The sequence below is a fragment of the Festucalex cinctus genome, chromosome 13, assembly GCF_051991245.1.
Source record: "Festucalex cinctus isolate MCC-2025b chromosome 13, RoL_Fcin_1.0, whole genome shotgun sequence".
NCBI lineage: Eukaryota > Metazoa > Chordata > Actinopteri > Syngnathiformes > Syngnathidae > Festucalex > Festucalex cinctus.
The window spans coordinates 645,413-664,976 of NC_135423.1; the positions used below are offsets into that span (position 1 = coordinate 645,413).

The following is a 19,564-nucleotide window of genomic DNA, read 5'->3' on the forward strand; positions in this document are numbered from 1 at the left end:
CATGATGATTTTTTGTGAGGTTTGTTGGCGTCATGTGTTTCCGTTTATGTTTGTGATTGGCGCCTGCAGGGGAGTTTGGCTCCGTGATGGAGGGTCAACTCTTGCAGGAGGATTCTGTTCTCAGAGTGGCCGTCAAGACCATGAAGAGTGAGTGCAGGACCAAATTGTATACATTAATGGACAGTAATACCCAAACAAATAACAAATAAAAATAGCTCCTTCAAACATCAGCTAATAGGAAAGTAGTAGTTGTTTTCAAGAAAGGTGACGGGACGATTTGGCGACTAATTGCCGAATTGTTTGTCAGTCGCCATCTGCACGCGTACGGAAATGGAGGACTTCCTGCGCGAGGCCACCTGCATGAAGGAGTTTGACCACGGCAACGTGATGAGGCTGCTCGGTGAGAACTCGCCTCATTACACAGAATGTTGAATATTTATGCACAGCATGCAGTTGTATTTTTCTATTAACTGTACTGTATCTCTTTTACATTTGTATACCTGTAGATTATTTCAAAAAATATATATATATATATTTTATATATAAAATATACTGTTTTCTATATATTTTTTTTTAATATTTTGCATTAATTTCATAATGTATTTTAATTTATTAATTTATACAGTAATTTATACATTTTATATTGGCTTTCTATTAATAGTTTATATTAATTTATAGTGTATTATTTGAAATGTTTTAAGATGATATAAAATAAAAACAAAATACATTTTCTAATCTTGTAAGTTGTTATAATGAAAAATTCTGTATGAAAAACATAAATGCATACTAAAATAAAAACAAACTGATACAAATCATAACAATAATTAAAAATGATGTTAAAATAGAAAGTAAAAAGAATTTGAACAAAACAAAACAAAAAAACAGTTTACTTTCTGTTCCTCATTCATTGACAAAAATGAAGCTGAGCAAACAGCAGCAAAAAAATCACAAGCTTCGGCCCAAGTTTAGAACTTGACAACGTGTTGACCATGGACCAAAATGGCCGACTCTTGTACGTCGATGTCTCCGCACAGGCGTGTGTTTGCAGACGGTGGAGAGCGAAGGCTTCCCCTCGCCCGTGGTCATCCTGCCCTACATGAAACATGGCGACCTGCACACGTACCTGCTCTACTCGCGCCTGGGGGATTGTCCCGTGGTCAGTCACGACACGCCAACTTCGGCTACCAACAGCGTCGCGTGGAAAAAAACACCACTCTGATGACGCTTTGCCATTTTCTTTTTTTTTTTTGTCGTGGCGCAGTACCTCCCGTCCCAGATGTTGGTGCGCTTCATGACGGACATCGCCCGTGGCATGGAATACCTCAGCAACAAGAACTTCATCCACAGAGACCTCGCCGCACGCAATTGCATGTACGCTCCTCATCCACTCCATCTTTTCACTTCCTGTCTGGGGTCATCGCTGGGTCACTTTAGTCAAGGTTGCTAATATATATACAGTGACGTCACGCAACCGACAAATTCGCCCGTTGGGGACAGTGAGGTTTTTTTTTTTTTTTTTTTTTTTTAAATAATGTCCTGCAAAATAATGGTTTCTGCGCAACATCACTGATTTGCATTTGTCCGCAGCAAATTCTAAAACTATCATTTAATACACTGGTCACCTCAAACAGTGACCCGAAAAAATGAAAACGATGAAGAGCGTCTTTTCAACTGAAAACAAAAGTCAGAACATTTTTGTTCAAAAACGATCACTCTCTTATCAAACATAATGTGGAATGTTGGGAAATAATGTATTTTATATTTTGTGAAAAAAAAATCCCCACTAATTGCAGTACTACTTTCCTTTTAACCATCTTGTGGCGTCTTGGCAAAACATTTCGGCTCAGTTCAACAGAAAAAATGGACCGTCTCCGTTCGTCATAAAAAAAACTCAAATTGTGCGTTCCAGGCTGAACGAGAACATGAACGTGTGCGTGGCCGACTTCGGCCTCTCCAAGAAGATCTACAACGGCGACTACTACCGGCAGGGGCGCATCTCCAAGATGCCCGTCAAGTGGATCGCCATCGAGAGCTTGGCCGACCGAGTCTACACCACCAAGAGCGACGTGGTCGGTTACGCTCACGCGTCACGTTTGGCGTCTTGCGCTCTTCATCCAAAAAAAAAAACAATCTCACGTCTTCCTCCTCTTGTTGCCGCTCAGTGGTCGTTTGGCGTCACCATGTGGGAAATCGCCACCAGGGGGCAGACGCCGTATCCCGGGGTGGAGAACAGCGAGATCTACGATTATTTGAGGCAGGGAAACCGTCTCAAGCAGCCTCCAGATTGTCTGGACAACATGTGAGTGCTTGTTGCTTTTTGACCTATTTTGTTAGCATCTTAGTTCATTTGTGTGCAGCATAGCAGCTAAATTGCTGCTTCACCGTGTTTGCTTTGCGTGCTAATGACCCGAAGCTTGTAGTGTTCATTTCGTCAACAAAAAATAATTTTTTCACCGGACTAAAACCAGACGAGACTAGACTAAAATTAATAAACAAGAACTGGGACTAAATCAGTTTGCATTTTTGTTGACAAATGAAGACGAGACGAAAATGTCCTTCACTTCATAAAAAAAATCTATGGACATTTTAGTTCATGAACAAAAATGAGACGAAAATGATCTAAATTTTGTCAAATCTTGTCACTGTTAACCTGTCACGTCTGTGACACTGTCATGCGCCAAACAGCACAAACACATGAGACAGACAGGAAGTGGATTCACAGTGAAAGGTTCAGAAAAAAAAAGTCAATTCTAGTTATAACTTAACATTAATCCAATTGCTATAAACGCTCCAACAATAATTGATTCATTAATTAATGCTAATGCTGGCTAACTTACTAGCTCATAGCATGGAGCCACAGTAGCCACTATAATTATGTGTCAAGTTGTCTTTCATCAAAAACATGAGAAAATGTGATGTGAAATAGTTTTAGATCTGAAAAGGTTCAATATAAAAAATATACAGGGGTAAAATATTAGTTGTGACTAAAATGTTGACAGTCGACTAAAACAAGGCCAACAAAATGACTTTTTCTTGGACTAAAATAAAGACTAAAATGCGAGATTTAGAGTCGACTAAATAAAAATGAGATGAGGTTGAATAACATGCGTGACTGAAATTGGACTAAAACTGAGACAAAATGTAAAAATGACAGACAAAAATGAACACTACAAGCAAAAGATATCAGATCATTTTACATAAGAATGCGAAAATCATTGCGGTAACATCTTGCATGGGCGCTGCTCCTCAGCTACGCTCTGATGTTCTCCTGCTGGCTGCTGAGTCCCAAAGATCGTCCGGCCTTCGAGTCGCTTCGCTGCGAGTTGGAAAAAGCGCTGGACGAGCTTCCCGACGCTCAGGACCCGGACGAGATCCTTTACGTCAACATGGACGACTCCTCGGCCGAACCGGGGGCGGTGGGCGGCTGCGACCCCCTCGGGGGCTCCTCCCCCCCCCTCGGCCTGAAGGGCCTGGAGGTGACGGCGGCGGAGGTGCACCGGCCCAACCGCTACGTGCTGTGCCCGCAGCACGACAGCGGCCGGCCGCCGGCCGACTCGCTGGAGAGTCTGGACGCGCCTTCGCGACCTTCCGCGCTCGACGTCAACGCGCCGGAGGTCGCCCGGCGGGCGGAGCCGCCGGATGAACGCGAGCTGACCCATAAGGTCGCCTGGCAGTGACGAGCGCGACCGGACTCAACCGGACACGGCGAGTCCGGGAACGGAACCTCAAATTTGCACACACAAACACACACACGCCTGAAGGCATTCCAGGATATACAACCCCCATCAAAATGTACCGAATCAGCAGTCTTGGACGAGCGTTTTATTCTGTAAATCAAACGTAGATAAAAAAACAGTCGCAAGGTCATCCCAAAATGTGAATGTTTTTTTCTTCATTTCTTTTCGTGTTTGTAAAAGCCAAGATGTTGCACTTTGGGATGACCTTGCGACTGTTTTTTATCTGAATTTGATCGACAGAATAAAACGTCTGATTGAGTGCTCGTCCAAGACTGCTGATTCCATACTTTTTTTTTTTTTTTTTTTGCTCGGGGTTGTATGCCAATGAAAATAATGTATCTCCATTTTTTTTTTTTTTTTTTTTTTTTTTTAAGCCGAAACACACGAAAAAAAACTTGGCCCAATATATAGTTGGTGTCAGCATGATTCTCCTTCATGATTTTGGGGGGATATTTTTTTTTTTACACTCACGACAAAAATGTGTCCCCAAACATAACAAAAAAATGGATTGAGATGTCAAAAACTCCCAAAATTTGGTCATAGTTTCTCCATTTTCCGCACACAAAAAGATGAAGACATTGCAACATGTATTTAAAGGGATATTTGACTCATTGAGCCATTTTCAGCACGAAAAAGTTCATATTTTGTTGAGAATTAATGTGGTAACTTCATTAACTAACAAAACAATTTTTTTACTCTTGCTGCCAACTGATGATGACGACATCACCTGTGCTGAGGAAGTAGGTAGCGGCCAATCATGGCTCACCTTGGTTAACAAACTGAGCCATGATTGGCCGTTACCTACTTCCTCAGCACAGGTGATGTCATCAGTTGACAGCAAGTAGAAAAATTACTTTTTAAAGGTATTAATTGTACATGAAGACTAATGAAGTATACCACATTAATTTTTAACAAACAAGTCAAGTATCCCTTTAAAAATCATGCATTACCAAATTTGAATACTTTTTAAATTTTTAGTCTTTTTTTTTTTTTCCCTCCATTAATCCAAAACAAAAATCCATCAACATTTGGAGATAACATTTTTTTTCCCGTTTGCACATACGCACACATTCTGTCCAATGAAATGTGCATCGCCACAAAATGTGCTGATACATACTTTTTGTTGGTTCGTCCCGTTATTCCCCTTAAAAAAAAAAAAAAAGGCACATTTTGGTTGTGGAAAATTTGTCATGTGACCGCCGCGTCGTCACGGCAACTCCTCCGGGCGTGGAAAACCCCTCAACTGATGATCTGAGCAAAAAATGGGAAAAGAACACTGCCAGAACTCCTTTCAAGCCAAACAGTCCAAATATTCCGAGACGGACTTTAAAAACAAACAAAAAAAAAGCACATTGACTTTATTTTGTACGATGATTCTTTTTCAACTTTTACAACTTGCACTAATGTCTTCTTTTTTTATATATATATATATCATTGTGTACGTTGTCTGTCCTGTGTATACTTTTCTTTTTTCTTTTTTTTTACTTTGTGAATCCATGTGATGGATGAGACCTGAATGTTGTTTTTATTGACGTCAACATTTCTGTTACAAGTTGCCGAGAAACATTTCACCAACGCACTTATTGTATTTTGACATGATATATGATGTCTTGAAAATATTGTCCACCATATCCAGCTTAAGGTACTCGTATGCGCTTTGCCTTCGCTAGTAAGACAATTCAACGCACGAGTAGAACTCTGCTTGTTTTTTTTTGTTTTTGTTTTTTTCTCTCAACAATAGTTGGCTGAACTAGTAGGCATGTGTCACGCACTAGTAGCCTGCTCGACGTTCCTAATAGCAACAAAATTCCACCTAGTATTTTTGCTTTACTAGTAAAATATGGTAACTAGATTTTCACTAGTAGCTAGTAGTGCACAGATGTCAACTAGTTTTTCCAAAATATAATCTAGTAAGCAAAAACATTACAAGTAAGCGTTGTTGTACTAGTGCGCTGGAAATGGAGGCTTCACATAATTGACTGAATTCCGTCTAGTGGGAGCTCCCAACATGGAATGTTTTTTTTTTTTTTGAAAGGTGAACTCAAGACAAAAGATTTTGTTTTCAAAGAAGCCAGCCATTTCATCCCTTTTAGGAGGCTGCCATTTTGGCATTGTAGCGCCCACTGCTGTTGACGGAAATTGCCGTCAAAGTGCCCTCAGCTCGCATTCTGGACGTGATGTCACCGCTCGCCTGTTTTCTGGGTTTGGTCACGTGACGTTGGCAATGCGAGCCCGAAGCGCACTCTGATGTCAGTTTCAGTCCCCAGCAGAGGGCGATGCGGGGAAAAAATGAATGAAAAGGATTGGATTAAGGAGCTTCTTTCTTATTCTTTAGTTTAATATTGAACACAATGTTTGTCTTGAGTTCCCTTTAAAAAATAAAAAAAAGTGGTACTTGCATTTGTTGCCTTTTGACAAGTGTCGTTTCCCCCATGTTGAATGTACAGCAAATCTTCATCTTCCCGTTATAAGCTAATTGTTGAAGTGCCTTCACCGAGCGAGCCAGTTGGATTCCTCACATCCGTCCACACCTCGACAGAAAACGATCACCTTTATTTGTCACGTTTTCATAAAGTATCTCCAGTATTTTGTACAAAGAAACGAATAAAACGTTTGTTTTCGAACTTGGTTGCCGTGGCGACAGCGCACACTTCAGAAGTGGATGTAGGAAATCTGCACGTCGCCCTTCACCTCCAGCTTGTCCACCTCGTTGACGGCACGCGCGCGGTGAGCGAAATCCAACAGCGGCTGCCCGTTGACGAACACCTTGAAGCGGTCAATTGCGCAGCGGATGGACATCTTGAGGGGGGGGAAACAAAATTATGAAGAGATGAAAGAGCGTCCCAAATATTTTGTTTTCTATCTAGTGACTAGCTGTAATTGTCGACGATGCTCACGTCAAAATAGTTTCCCTCCTTGAAGGGGTTGTCGGCGAGCTGGCGTTCCTCTTGGCCCCAGTGGCCGCCCATCATGCTGTTGCGCACCACCACGTCGTCCTTCACGCGCGGGTTCAAGTGGAAGGTGACGTCACCAGAGCTGCTGGCCAGGAAGTTGATGCTGAACCTAAAACAAACAACTTCCGCTCAGCTACAAAACACTCACTCCTTCCCAGATACAATGTATATGAATGGCAACAGGTGGATCACTTCTGCCATCTAGTGGATGAGAATGTGGTTGCGCTGCCTGTCACTGTACTTATTTGGACGAAATGAATGATTTTGAGACCAATAAAGTGAAGCGGATGATTTTCCCCTGGCGTACCTGCCGCAGCACAGACGTGAAATGGAACGTACCTGTCTGCCCGATTGGGCACCAGTCCTCGGATGATGACGGTCCTCTTGGGGAACATCCCACCTGGGATCACGGCCGTGTACGGGATCGGCTACAGGTGCGCAAAATGCACGGCACACACATGACATCACTTGAAGCACACTGGCTACAAAAAGCTACAAAAAGTTTACTATACGCAGTCAAAACAAAAAAAACGTTTACTATACATGGTTGTTTAAAAAAACAAAAACGCCTTACGTAAAAAAAAAAAAAAAAAATCCTGACTATACATGATCGTAAAAAAAAAATAAAATAAAAAAAACGGCTTACTATACATGGTCGTTTAAAAAACAAAAAAACAAAATCCTTACTATACATGGTTGTTTAAAAAAAAAAAAAAAAAAACCTTACTATACATGGTTGTTTAAAAAAAAAAAAAAAAAAACCTTACTATACATGGTTGTTTAAAAAAAAACAAAAAAAAAAACGCCTTACTATACATGATCGTAAAAAAACAAAAAAACAAAAAAAAAACGCCTTACTATACATGGTGGTAAAAAAAAAAAAAAAAAAAAAATCCTTCCTATACATGGTCGTTTAAAAAAAAAAAAACGCGCCTTACTTTACATGGATAGCTTTTATTTAATAAAAAAAAAAAGCCTTACTATACATGGTCGTTTAAAAAAAAAAAAAAAAAAAAAAAAACGCCTTACTATACACGGTCATTTAAAAAACAAACAAACAAAAAAAAGCCTTACTATACATGGTTGTTTAAAAAAAAAAAAAAAAAAAAAAAAGCCTTACTATACATGGTGGTAAAAATAAATAAAAAAATCCTTCCTATACATGGTTGTTTAAAAAAAAAAAAACACGCCTTACTTTACATGGATAGCTTTTATTAAAAAAAAAAAAAAAAAGCCTTACTATACATGGTCGTTTAAAAAAAATAAAATAAAATGCCTTACTATACATGGTCGTTTAAAGAAAACAAAAAACAAACAAAAAACGCCTTACTATACATGATCGTAAAAAAACAAAAAAACAAAAAAAAAACGCCTTACTATACATGGTGGTAAAAAAAAACAAAAAAAAAAAAAAAATCCTTCCTATACATGGTCGTTTAAAAAAAACAAAAAAACAAAAAAAAACGCCTTACTATACATGGTCGTTTAAAAAAAAAAAAAAAAAAAAAAACGCCTTACTATACACGGTCATTTAAAAAACAAACAAACAAAAAAAAGCCTTACTATACATGGTTGTTTAAAAAAAAAAAAAAAAAAAAAAAAAGCCTTACTATACATGGTGGTAAAAATAAATAAATAAAAAAATCCTTCCTATACATGGTTGTTTAAAAAAAAAAAAACACGCCTTACTTTACATGGATAGCTTTTATTAAAAAAAAAAAAAAAAAAGCCTTACTATACATGGTCGTTAAAAAAAAAAAAAAAAAATGCCTTACTATACATGGTCGTTTAAAGAAAACAAAAAACAAAACAAAAACGCCTTACTATACATGATCGTAAAAAAACAAAAAAACAAAAAAAAAACGCCTTACTATACACGGTCATTTAAAAAACAAACAAAAAAAAAGCCTTACTATACATGGTCGTTTAAAAAAAAAAAAAAAATGCCTTACTATACATGGTCGTTTAAAGAAAACAAAAAACAAAAAAAAACGCCTTACTATACATGATCGTAAAAAAAAAAAAACGGCTTACTATACATGGTAGTTTAAAAAAAAACAAAAACCAAAAAAGCCTTACTATACATGGTGGTAAAAATAAATAAATAAAAAAATCCTTCCTATACATGGTTGTTTAAAAAAAAAAAACACGCCTTACTTTACATGGATATCTTTTATTAAAAAAAAAAAAAAAAGCCTTACTATACATGGTCGTTTAAAGAAAACAAAAAACAAAAAAAAAACGCCTTACTATACATGATCGTAAAAAAACAAAAAAACAAAAAAAAAACGCCTTACTATACACGGTCATTTAAAAAACAAACAAAAAAAAAGCCTTACTATACATGGTCGTTTAAAAAAAAAAAAAAATGCCTTACTATACATGGTCGTTTAAAGAAAACAAAAAACAAAAAAAAACGCCTTACTATACATGATCGTAAAAAAAAAAAAACGGCTTACTATACATGGTCGTTTAAAAAAAAACAAAAAACAAAAAACGCCTTACTATACACGGTCATTTAAAAAACAAACAAACAAAAAAAAATCCTTCCTATACATGGTTGTTTAAAAAAAAAAAAAAAAATGCCTTACTATACATGGTCGTTTAAAAAAAAAAAAAAAAAAAAAAAACGCCTTACTATACACGGTCATTTAAAAAACAAACAAAAAAAAATCCTTCCTATACATGGTTGTTTAAAAAAAAAAAAAAAAATGCCTTACTATACATGGTCGTTTAAAAAAAAAAAAAAAAAAAAAACGCCTTACTATACACGGTCATTTAAAAAACAAACAAAAAAAAAGCCTTACTATACATGGTCGTTTAAAAAAAAAAATAAAAATGCCTTACTATACATGGTCGTTTAAAGAAAACAAAAAACAAAAAAAAACGCCTTACTATACATGATCGTAAAAAAAAAAAAAACGGCTTACTATACATGGTCGTTTAAAAAAAAACAAAAAACAAAAAACGCCTTACTATACACGGTCATTTAAAAAACAAACAAACAAAAAAAAGCCTTACTATACATGGTCGTTTAAAAAAAAAAAAAAAAAAAAAAAAGCCTTACTATACATGGTGGTAAAAATAAATAAATAAAAAAATCCTTCCTATACATGGTTGTTTAAAAAAAAAAAAACACGCCTTACTTTACATGGATAGCTTTTATTAAAAAAAAAAAAAAAAAGCCTTACTATACATGGTCGTTTAAAAAAAATAAAATAAAATGCCTTACTATACATGGTCGTTTAAAGAAAACAAAAAACAAACAAAAAACGCCTTACTATACATGATCGTAAAAAAACAAAAAAACAAAAAAAAAACGCCTTACTATACATGGTGGTAAAAAAAAAAAAAAAAAAAAAAAAAATCCTTCCTATACATGGTCGTTTAAAAAAAACAAAAAAACAAAAAAAAACGCCTTACTATACATGGTCGTTTAAAAAAAAACAAAAAAAAAAAAAACGCCTTACTATACACGGTCATTTAAAAAACAAACAAACAAAAAAAAGCCTTACTATACATGGTTGTTTAAAAAAAAAAAAAAAAAAAAAAAAAGCCTTACTATACATGGTGGTAAAAATAAATAAATAAAAAAATCCTTCCTATACATGGTTGTTTAAAAAAAAAAAAACACGCCTTACTTTACATGGATAGCTTTTATTAAAAAAAAAAAAAAAAAAGCCTTACTATACATGGTCGTTAAAAAAAAAAAAAAAAAATGCCTTACTATACATGGTCGTTTAAAGAAAACAAAAAACAAAACAAAAACGCCTTACTATACATGATCGTAAAAAAACAAAAAAACAAAAAAAAAACGCCTTACTATACACGGTCATTTAAAAAACAAACAAAAAAAAAGCCTTACTATACATGGTCGTTTAAAAAAAAAAAAAAAATGCCTTACTATACATGGTCGTTTAAAGAAAACAAAAAACAAAAAAAAACGCCTTACTATACATGATCGTAAAAAAAAAAAAACGGCTTACTATACATGGTAGTTTAAAAAAAAACAAAAACCAAAAAAGCCTTACTATACATGGTGGTAAAAATAAATAAATAAAAAAATCCTTCCTATACATGGTTGTTTAAAAAAAAAAAACACGCCTTACTTTACATGGATATCTTTTATTAAAAAAAAAAAAAAAAGCCTTACTATACATGGTCGTTTAAAGAAAACAAAAAACAAAAAAAAAACGCCTTACTATACATGATCGTAAAAAAACAAAAAAACAAAAAAAAAACGCCTTACTATACACGGTCATTTAAAAAACAAACAAAAAAAAAGCCTTACTATACATGGTCGTTTAAAAAAAAAAAAAAATGCCTTACTATACATGGTCGTTTAAAGAAAACAAAAAACAAAAAAAAACGCCTTACTATACATGATCGTAAAAAAAAAAAAACGGCTTACTATACATGGTCGTTTAAAAAAAAACAAAAAACAAAAAACGCCTTACTATACACGGTCATTTAAAAAACAAACAAACAAAAAAAAATCCTTCCTATACATGGTTGTTTAAAAAAAAAAAAAAAAATGCCTTACTATACATGGTCGTTTAAAAAAAAAAAAAAAAAAAAAAAACGCCTTACTATACACGGTCATTTAAAAAACAAACAAAAAAAAATCCTTCCTATACATGGTTGTTTAAAAAAAAAAAAAAAAATGCCTTACTATACATGGTCGTTTAAAAAAAAAAAAAAAAAAAAAACGCCTTACTATACACGGTCATTTAAAAAACAAACAAAAAAAAAGCCTTACTATACATGGTCGTTTAAAAAAAAAAATAAAAATGCCTTACTATACATGGTCGTTTAAAGAAAACAAAAAACAAAAAAAAACGCCTTACTATACATGATCGTAAAAAAAAAAAAAAACGGCTTACTATACATGGTCGTTTAAAAAAAAACAAAAAACAAAAAACGCCTTACTATACACGGTCATTTAAAAAACAAACAAACAAAAAAAAGCCTTACTATACATGGTCGTTTAAAAAAAAAAAAAAAAAAAAAAAAGCCTTACTATACATGGTGGTAAAAATAAATAAATAAAAAAATCCTTCCTATACATGGTTGTTTAAAAAAAAAAAAACACGCCTTACTTTACATGGATAGCTTTTATTAAAAAAAAAAAAAAAAGCCTTACTATACATGGTCGTTTAAAAAAAAAAAAAAAAATGCCTTACTATACATGGTCATTTAAAGAAAACAAAAAACAAAAAAAAAAACGCCTTACTATACATGATCGTAAAAAAAAAAAAACGGCTTACTATACATGATCGTAAAAAAAAAAAAAAAAAAAAAAAAACGCCTTACTATACATGGTGGTAAAAAAAAATAAAATAAAAAATCCTTCCTATACATGGTCGTTTAAAAAAAAAAAAACACGCCTTACTTTACATGGATAGCTTTTATTTAATAAAAAAAAAAAAGCCTTACTATACATGGTCGTTTAAAAAAAATAAAATAAAAAATGCCTTACTATACATGGTCGTTTAAAAAAAAACAAAAAAACAAAAAAAAACGCCTTACTATACATGGTCGTTTAAAGAAAACAAAAAACAAAACAAAAACGCCTTACTATACATGATCGTAAAAAAACAAAAAAACAAAAAAAAAACGCCTTACTATACACGGTCATTTAAAAAACAAACAAAAAAAAAGCCTTACTATACATGGTCGTTTAAAAAAAAAAAAAAAATGCCTTACTATACATGGTCGTTTAAAGAAAACAAAAAACAAAAAAAAACGCCTTACTATACATGATCGTAAAAAAAAAAAAACGGCTTACTATACATGGTCGTTTAAAAAAAAAAAAAAAATGCCTTACTATACATGGTCGTTTAAAGAAAACAAAAAACAAAAAAAAACGCCTTACTATACATGATCGTAAAAAAAAAAAAACGGCTTACTATACATGGTAGTTTAAAAAAAAACAAAAAACAAAAAACGCCTTACTATACACGGTCATTTAAAAAACAAACAAACAAAAAAAAATCCTTCCTATACATGGTTGTTTAAAAAAAAAAAAAAAAATGCCTTACTATACATGGTCGTTTAAAAAAAAAAAAAAAAAAAAAAACGCCTTACTATACACGGTCATTTAAAAAACAAACAAAAAAAAAGCCTTACTATACATGGTCGTTTAAAAAAAAAAAAAAAATGCCTTACTATACATGGTCGTTTAAAAAAAAAAAAAAAAAATGCCTTACTATACATGGTCGTTTAAAAAAAAAAAACAAAAAAAAAACGCCTTACTATACACGGTCATTTAAAAAACAAACAAAAAAAAAGCCTTACTATACATGGTCGTTTAAAGAAAACAAAAAACAAAAAAAAACGCCTTACTATACATGATCGTAAAAAAAAAAAAAACGGCTTACTATACATGGTCGTTTAAAAAAAAACAAAAAACAAAAAACGCCTTACTATACACGGTCATTTAAAAAACAAACAAACAAAAAAAAGCCTTACTATACATGGTTGTTTAAAAAAAAAAAAAAAAAAAAAAAAGCCTTACTATACATGGTGGTAAAAATAAATAAATAAAAAAATCCTTCCTATACATGGTTGTTTAAAAAAAAAAAAACACGCCTTACTTTACATGGATAGCTTTTATTAAAAAAAAAAAAAAAAAGCCTTACTATACATGGTCGTTTAAAAAAAAAAAAAAAAATGCCTAACTCTACATGGTCGTTTAAAGAAAACAAAAAACAAAAAAAAAACGCCTTACTATACATGATCGTAAAAAAACAAAAAAACAAAAAAAAAACGCCTTACTATACACGGTCATTTAAAAAACAAACAAAAAAAAAGCCTTACTATACATGGTCGTTTAAAAAAAAAAAAATGCCTTACTATACATGGTCGTTTAAAGAAAACAAAAAACAAAAAAAAACGCCTTACTATACATGATCGTAAAAAAAAAAAAACGGCTTACTATACACGGTCATTTAAAAAACAAACAAACAAAAAAAAATCCTTCCTATACATGGTTGTTTAAAAAAAAAAAAAAAAATGCCTTACTATACATGGTCGTTTAAAAAAAAAAAAAAAAAAAAAAACGCCTTACTATACACGGTCATTTAAAAAACAAACAAAAAAAAAGCCTTACTATACATGGTCGTTTAAAAAAAAAAAAAAAATGCCTTACTATACATGGTCGTTTAAAAAAAAAAAAAAAAAATGCCTTACTATACATGGTCGTTTAAAAAAAAAAAAAAAAAAAAAAACGCCTTACTATACACGGTCATTTAAAAAACAAACAAAAAAAAAGCCTTACTATACATGGTCGTTTAAAGAAAACAAAAAACAAAAAAAAACGCCTTACTATACATGATCGTAAAAAAAAAAAAAACGGCTTACTATACATGGTCGTTTAAAAAAAAACAAAAAACAAAAAACGCCTTACTATACACGGTCATTTAAAAAACAAACAAACAAAAAAAAGCCTTACTATACATGGTTGTTTAAAAAAAAAAAAAAAAAAAAAAAAGCCTTACTATACATGGTGGTAAAAATAAATAAATAAAAAAATCCTTCCTATACATGGTTGTTTAAAAAAAAAAAAACACGCCTTACTTTACATGGATAGCTTTTATTAAAAAAAAAAAAAAAAAGCCTTACTATACATGGTCGTTTAAAAAAAAAAAAAAAAATGCCTTACTATACATGGTCGTTTAAAGAAAACAAAAAACAAAAAAAAAACGCCTTACTATACATGATCGTAAAAAAACAAAAAAACAAAAAAAAAACGCCTTACTATACACGGTCATTTAAAAAACAAACAAAAAAAAAGCCTTACTATACATGGTGGTAAAAATAAATAAATAAAAAAATCCTTCCTATACATGGTTGTTTAAAAAAAAAAAAACACGCCTTACTTTACATGGATAGCTTTTATTAAAAAAAAAAAAAAAAAGCCTTACTATACATGGTCGTTTAAAAAAAAAAAATGCCTTACTATACATGGTCGTTTAAAGAAAACAAAAAACAAAAAAAAACGCCTTACTATACATGATCGTAAAAAAAAAAAAAACGGCTTACTATACATGGTCGTTTAAAAAAAAACAAAAAACAAAAAACGCCTTACTATACACGGTCATTTAAAAAACAAACAAACAAAAAAAAAGCCTTACTATACATGGTCGTTTAAAAAAAAAAAAAAAAATGCCTTACTATACATGATCGTAAAAAAAAAAAACGGCTTACTATACATGGTCGTTTAAAAAAAAACAAAAAACAAAAAACGCCTTACTATACACGGTCATTTAAAAAACAAACAAAAAAACAAAAAAGCCTTACTATACATGGTCGTTTAAAAAAAAAAAAAAAACACGCCTTGCTTTACATGGATAGCTTTTATTAAAAAAAAAAAAAAAAAAAAAAAAAACCTTGTCAGGAATAAGCGGTTAAGAAAATGAATGGATGGATGGACTGTTTAATTAGATCCAATGAAATCAAATACATTAGACAAATGAGCAAAGTAAAAAAATATAATAATAATATAATATATGTATATATGCATATATATATATATATATATATATATATATATATATATATATATATATATATATATATATATATGTATAGCATTTAGTTTTTCAATTCTTGATGGTTGAAAAATACTTCTTTCATCCACAATGAGTAGAAGACTTACAGGGTTGTAGATGGGCTGGCCGCCCATACTCTGCAGTAAAATGAACACAAGAGATGAAATCAAGCATAAAAAAATCAAAACTAAAAAGCAACACGTGTGCTTGTGTGTCCTCACCGGCAGGTTTGATCCCGGGAAGCCACCCTGACAGAGAAAAAAAAGGGACAGAATTCAGTAAGTGTACCTAATGAAGTGGCCAGCGCACGAATGTCCACATTCACGTGCGTGTCTTCTTGAAATGGAATTCTGGAAAACCAATCAAAGAGTTGCGTACCCCCATAATGCCAGCCACGCCTCCAGGATAGACACCCTGAAAGGAAGGAAACAAACAATCACACAACTCAAACAAACAAACAAAAAAAGACCTTACTATACATGGTCGTTAAAAAAAAAAAAAAAAGAAAGAAAAAAAACTTACTATACGTGGTTGTTAAAAAAACAAAAAAACATTATACATGGTCGTAAAAAACAAAAAACAAAATAACCCCTTACGACCCCATGGTCGTTAAAAAAAAAAAAAAAAAAGAAAAGAAAAAAAAACCATTATACATGGATACATGGTCGTTAAATAAACAAAAAAAACCCCTTACTATACATGGTCATTAAAAAAAACAAAAAAACAAAAAAAAAACAGACATGGTCGTAAAAAAAAACAACAAAAAAAAACCCTTACTATACATGGTCGTTAAAAAACAAAAACAAAAAAACAAAAAAAAAACATTATACATGGATACATGGTCGTAAAAAAAACAAAAACAAAACCTTACTATACATGGTCGTAAAAAAAAACAAAAAAAACAAAAAAAAAAACAGACATGGTCGTAAAAAAAAACAACAAAAAAAACCTTACTATACATGGTCGTAAAAAACAAAAAAAAAAAAAACCCTTACTATACATGGTCGTTAAAAACAAAAAACAAAAAAAACAACATTTTCATGGATACATGGTCGTAAAAAACCCCAAAAAAAAACCTTACTATACATGGTCGTTAAAAAACAAAACAAAAAAAAAACAGACATGGTCGTAAAAAAAACAACAAAAAGACAAAAACAAAAAAAACATTATACATAGTTGTAAAAAAAAACAACAACAAAAAAAACTTACTATACATGGTCGTTCAAAAAACAAAAAAACTTAGTATACGTGGTTGTTAAAAAAAAAAAAAAAACCTTACTATACATGGTCGTTAGTATACAAATCTAAAAAAAACCTTACTAAACTTACTATACTTCTACAATTTTCCGCCATATTAAATTGAAAGACAAATAAAGAAAAGTAACGCACCCCCATGCAACCTCCCTGCTGATGCAAAAAGATTCCATTTCAATATGAAATCGTCAGAAAGAAACAAAGGTAATGCAGCCGAAAACGGACTTACCCCGATTCCGCCAGCCATGCCGCCAGCCTAAAAAAAAACACAAACCAAAACACAACACTTGTTGAGGTTCTGATTTTGAATGCCACATTGTTGCGTTTGAGTGCAACAGGCTACCAAAATGCAATCGGTATCCGTCGAAATAAAATCAAAGTGCTATCAAACTTGTCATCTGCCAGTAATTCCGCCTAGCAACAAACAGAACTTGATGTCACCCCGATGACGTTAATGGTCTGGATGGAAACGTCTCCCCCGATCTGCAAGCCGCACACTCTGGCCACAGGGAGGCGATATTTGAAGGTGTGGAAGTCCTTCCCGTTGATTTTCAACTGCCGAGACAATCAAAAGTCAAAGGTCACGCCGACGCCGCCGCCGCCGCCGACGCGGCCGAAGCGGACCTGGAAGCCCTCGGCGGCGCACGCGATGACCATCTCGAAGGACTCGCCCTTGCCGAAGGGCACGTCGCGGATCTTCTCCTCCGCATCCCAGGCGGCGTTCCGGCGGGTGTTGAAGACCACCTTGTCCCAGCCGTCGAAACGCGGGTTGAAGTGCAGCGCGATGTCGCTCGACTCGGATTGTCCGCACAGCAGGTTGACGAAGAACCTGAACGAGACGGAACAGCGCCAATTACGTCAATTCCCGTTTGGTGGAGCAGGTGACAAATCATGAGTATTTTGTGAGGTCGTACAAAAAAAGAAAAAAGGGAATTATATATTATTATATATATTATTTGTGGGAATGCTGAAAGCATCCCACATGTTATTCTCCTCACGTTTTTGCCGAAAAACAACTCCCACATAATACTTTGGATTGACACCGTTCAAATTTCCACAATTTCCGGACACATTCCGGGATAATATCGCCTGATTCCACATTACCGACAGTACTCGCACAATTGTCCCCATTCATTTTCATTGGGACAGACATTGAACTTTTTCTAAGTATCACAACTGATCATTATTATCAACTCGGTTCTTTTTATTCAATTAACTTTCAATTCTAAAACTTGATCATTTTCACAATTTATCTTTCAATTTACTTCATCAGCTTTCAGCATTCCCACGCAATTGTTGCACTTTTGAATGTTTTTTATTATCACTTTGCCGTCCTTCTCCTTCCACATTTCTCGACCGATTCTCACCATTCCAACTTTAATATGTTCCCAACATTCATACCATGCTGGATATTATTTTCTCATTCCGACATTTGAGTTTTTCTTTCCCAATGACAGATTCAACATAACAAATGCAAATTCAAAATGCTCAACTCATTCATTTCATCTTGGGAATGATTGTAAACATTTTCACAATTCCCACATACTATAAATTCTACAATTTCACGTCCGTATTGCACATTTTTTTTATTAAAATCATGCAACATCATTTCGTCTTTCACCATATTGCAAATTTTCACCAAAATCATTCCATATCATCCACATATTTTAATATAATTCCATATCAGCTAATCTATTCCACTCCTTTCTACATTTTCATCAGTGATATGACATCTTTTTTTTTTTTCCCAATTCCGGATTCCAGCATTCACATGCAATTTCTCACAAAATGTCACTTCCTCGTAAGAATATGAAGCGGGCCACAAATGTTGGACTTTTGGACACCTGCGCCTTTCGTAAACAAGTGAGGCCTCCCGGAAAACATGGCCAAAGGAAGGTGTGGTTTGCTGTGTTTGCTCTGCCTGCTAATGGCGACGCACGCTCGTCGGAAAACTTCCTTTCGTTTCCTTCACGGGAAGAAAAGAAGAAGAAAAAAAAAAAAAAAGGCCGCAGCCCATCCCGGTGTGACGACTCACCTGGTGATGTTGTCCGGAAGCGAGCCCTGAATGTAGACGGACGCTCCCTCCCTCAGACCTCCGTAGACGGGCCCCAGGTACGGAATGGACTGCATAACATTCAAGCAAGACATCGTTTTCAAATCGGGGATTTTGTTTGAGAATTTAAAAGGCCCCCAAAACCACATTTTGATATATATATGTAAAAAAAATGAGAGTATCTTTAGAGAGGAGATAAACGCTTGAGGTTGCACAAGTGTGCACACCCTCTTTAACTGCGACGGGAGGCAGAAAAGCAAAATCAGCAAAGTGCAAAGGAGAAGACGGACGATGGTCAACTCACGGGGCCGTAAACGGGCTGGTAACCGGGAGGAGCCAGGAAGGACATGATGGCGGCGGTCGTTGGCAACAGGTGAGCAAGCCGGACGTCGCTGCCGGATGTTTTATAGCGACCGGCGGGCAGGGAGGGGCGGGGCATGCCAGCACGTACGATGTTTGCTTTCCAGCGCGGCTGGCAAACATTCGTGGCCATGTTGGAGGGCCACGTCTCATTCATAGATAAGAAAAAACTAATGGATCATATTTATATCATTATGAAAGTATTGATTACAATTATTTCTGTAAAAAAAAATATTGAGAATCACTGAAGTTAAAAATAAATGTATGTTTTTAATAATCCAAGAACTCTTGATTTATTTATTTATTTTTTTAATACATCCAAAATCAAGATTTTAATTGTTTAACCCTTTGGCGTTATTTGCCCATTTTCTGGCTTTTCTGTTTATCATCAAAGAAAAAGCAGTGGGGGGAAAAAAATGCTAAGAAGATGACGTGAATTTGGTGAAGTTCAAAATTTGGTGAAGTACAAAATGGCACCATCCTGAAGTTTCTACGTTATTGCAAATGGGAGATAGAAATTAAACTCTTGTGATTGTGCCATTTTTGTGACTCATTATGATTCGTAATTTTTTGATGTACTGTACATTTGATTTCCCACGTTTGCCCACTTTATCCTTGTAGTGTTGAGATTAGTTGATGAATTAATTTTTAAAA

General features: G+C 33.8%; 2 protein-coding genes across 3 annotated transcripts in view; one reads left to right on the forward strand and one right to left on the reverse strand.

Moving 5' to 3' along the window:
* Positions 1-4,485, forward strand: part of axl (AXL receptor tyrosine kinase) — a 33,722-nt gene extending 29,237 nt beyond the window's left edge. The window contains exons 13-19 of the mRNA XM_077540234.1: positions 70-147; positions 308-400; positions 1,035-1,156; positions 1,262-1,371; positions 1,910-2,069; positions 2,163-2,299; positions 3,251-4,485. Coding sequence (XP_077396360.1) covers positions 70-147; positions 308-400; positions 1,035-1,156; positions 1,262-1,371; positions 1,910-2,069; positions 2,163-2,299; positions 3,251-3,677 — 1,127 coding nt within the window. The 3' untranslated portion in view covers positions 3,678-4,485. The remainder of the gene's footprint in view (positions 1-69; positions 148-307; positions 401-1,034; positions 1,157-1,261; positions 1,372-1,909; positions 2,070-2,162; positions 2,300-3,250) is intronic.
* Positions 4,486-6,269: 1,784 nt separating this feature from the next.
* Positions 6,270-19,001, reverse strand: LOC144032799 (galectin-4-like). Of its 2 annotated transcripts, XM_077540231.1 has the most exons (11): positions 18,855-19,001; positions 18,533-18,621; positions 17,122-17,326; positions 16,939-17,052; positions 16,727-16,753; positions 15,622-15,657; positions 15,465-15,491; positions 15,351-15,380; positions 7,031-7,119; positions 6,635-6,800; positions 6,270-6,536 (listed from the first exon to the last, which is right to left on the reverse strand). In XM_077540231.1, exons 1-11 carry the CDS (start codon positions 18,987-18,989, stop codon positions 6,390-6,392), a joined length of 1,065 nt encoding a protein of 354 aa, XP_077396357.1. In that variant the 5' UTR covers positions 18,990-19,001; the 3' UTR covers positions 6,270-6,389. The 2 variants fall into 2 exon arrangements, with proteins under 2 accessions (XP_077396357.1, XP_077396358.1); XM_077540232.1 differs by lacking the exon at positions 15,351-15,380.
* Between the last annotated feature and the right edge of the window lie 563 nt (positions 19,002-19,564).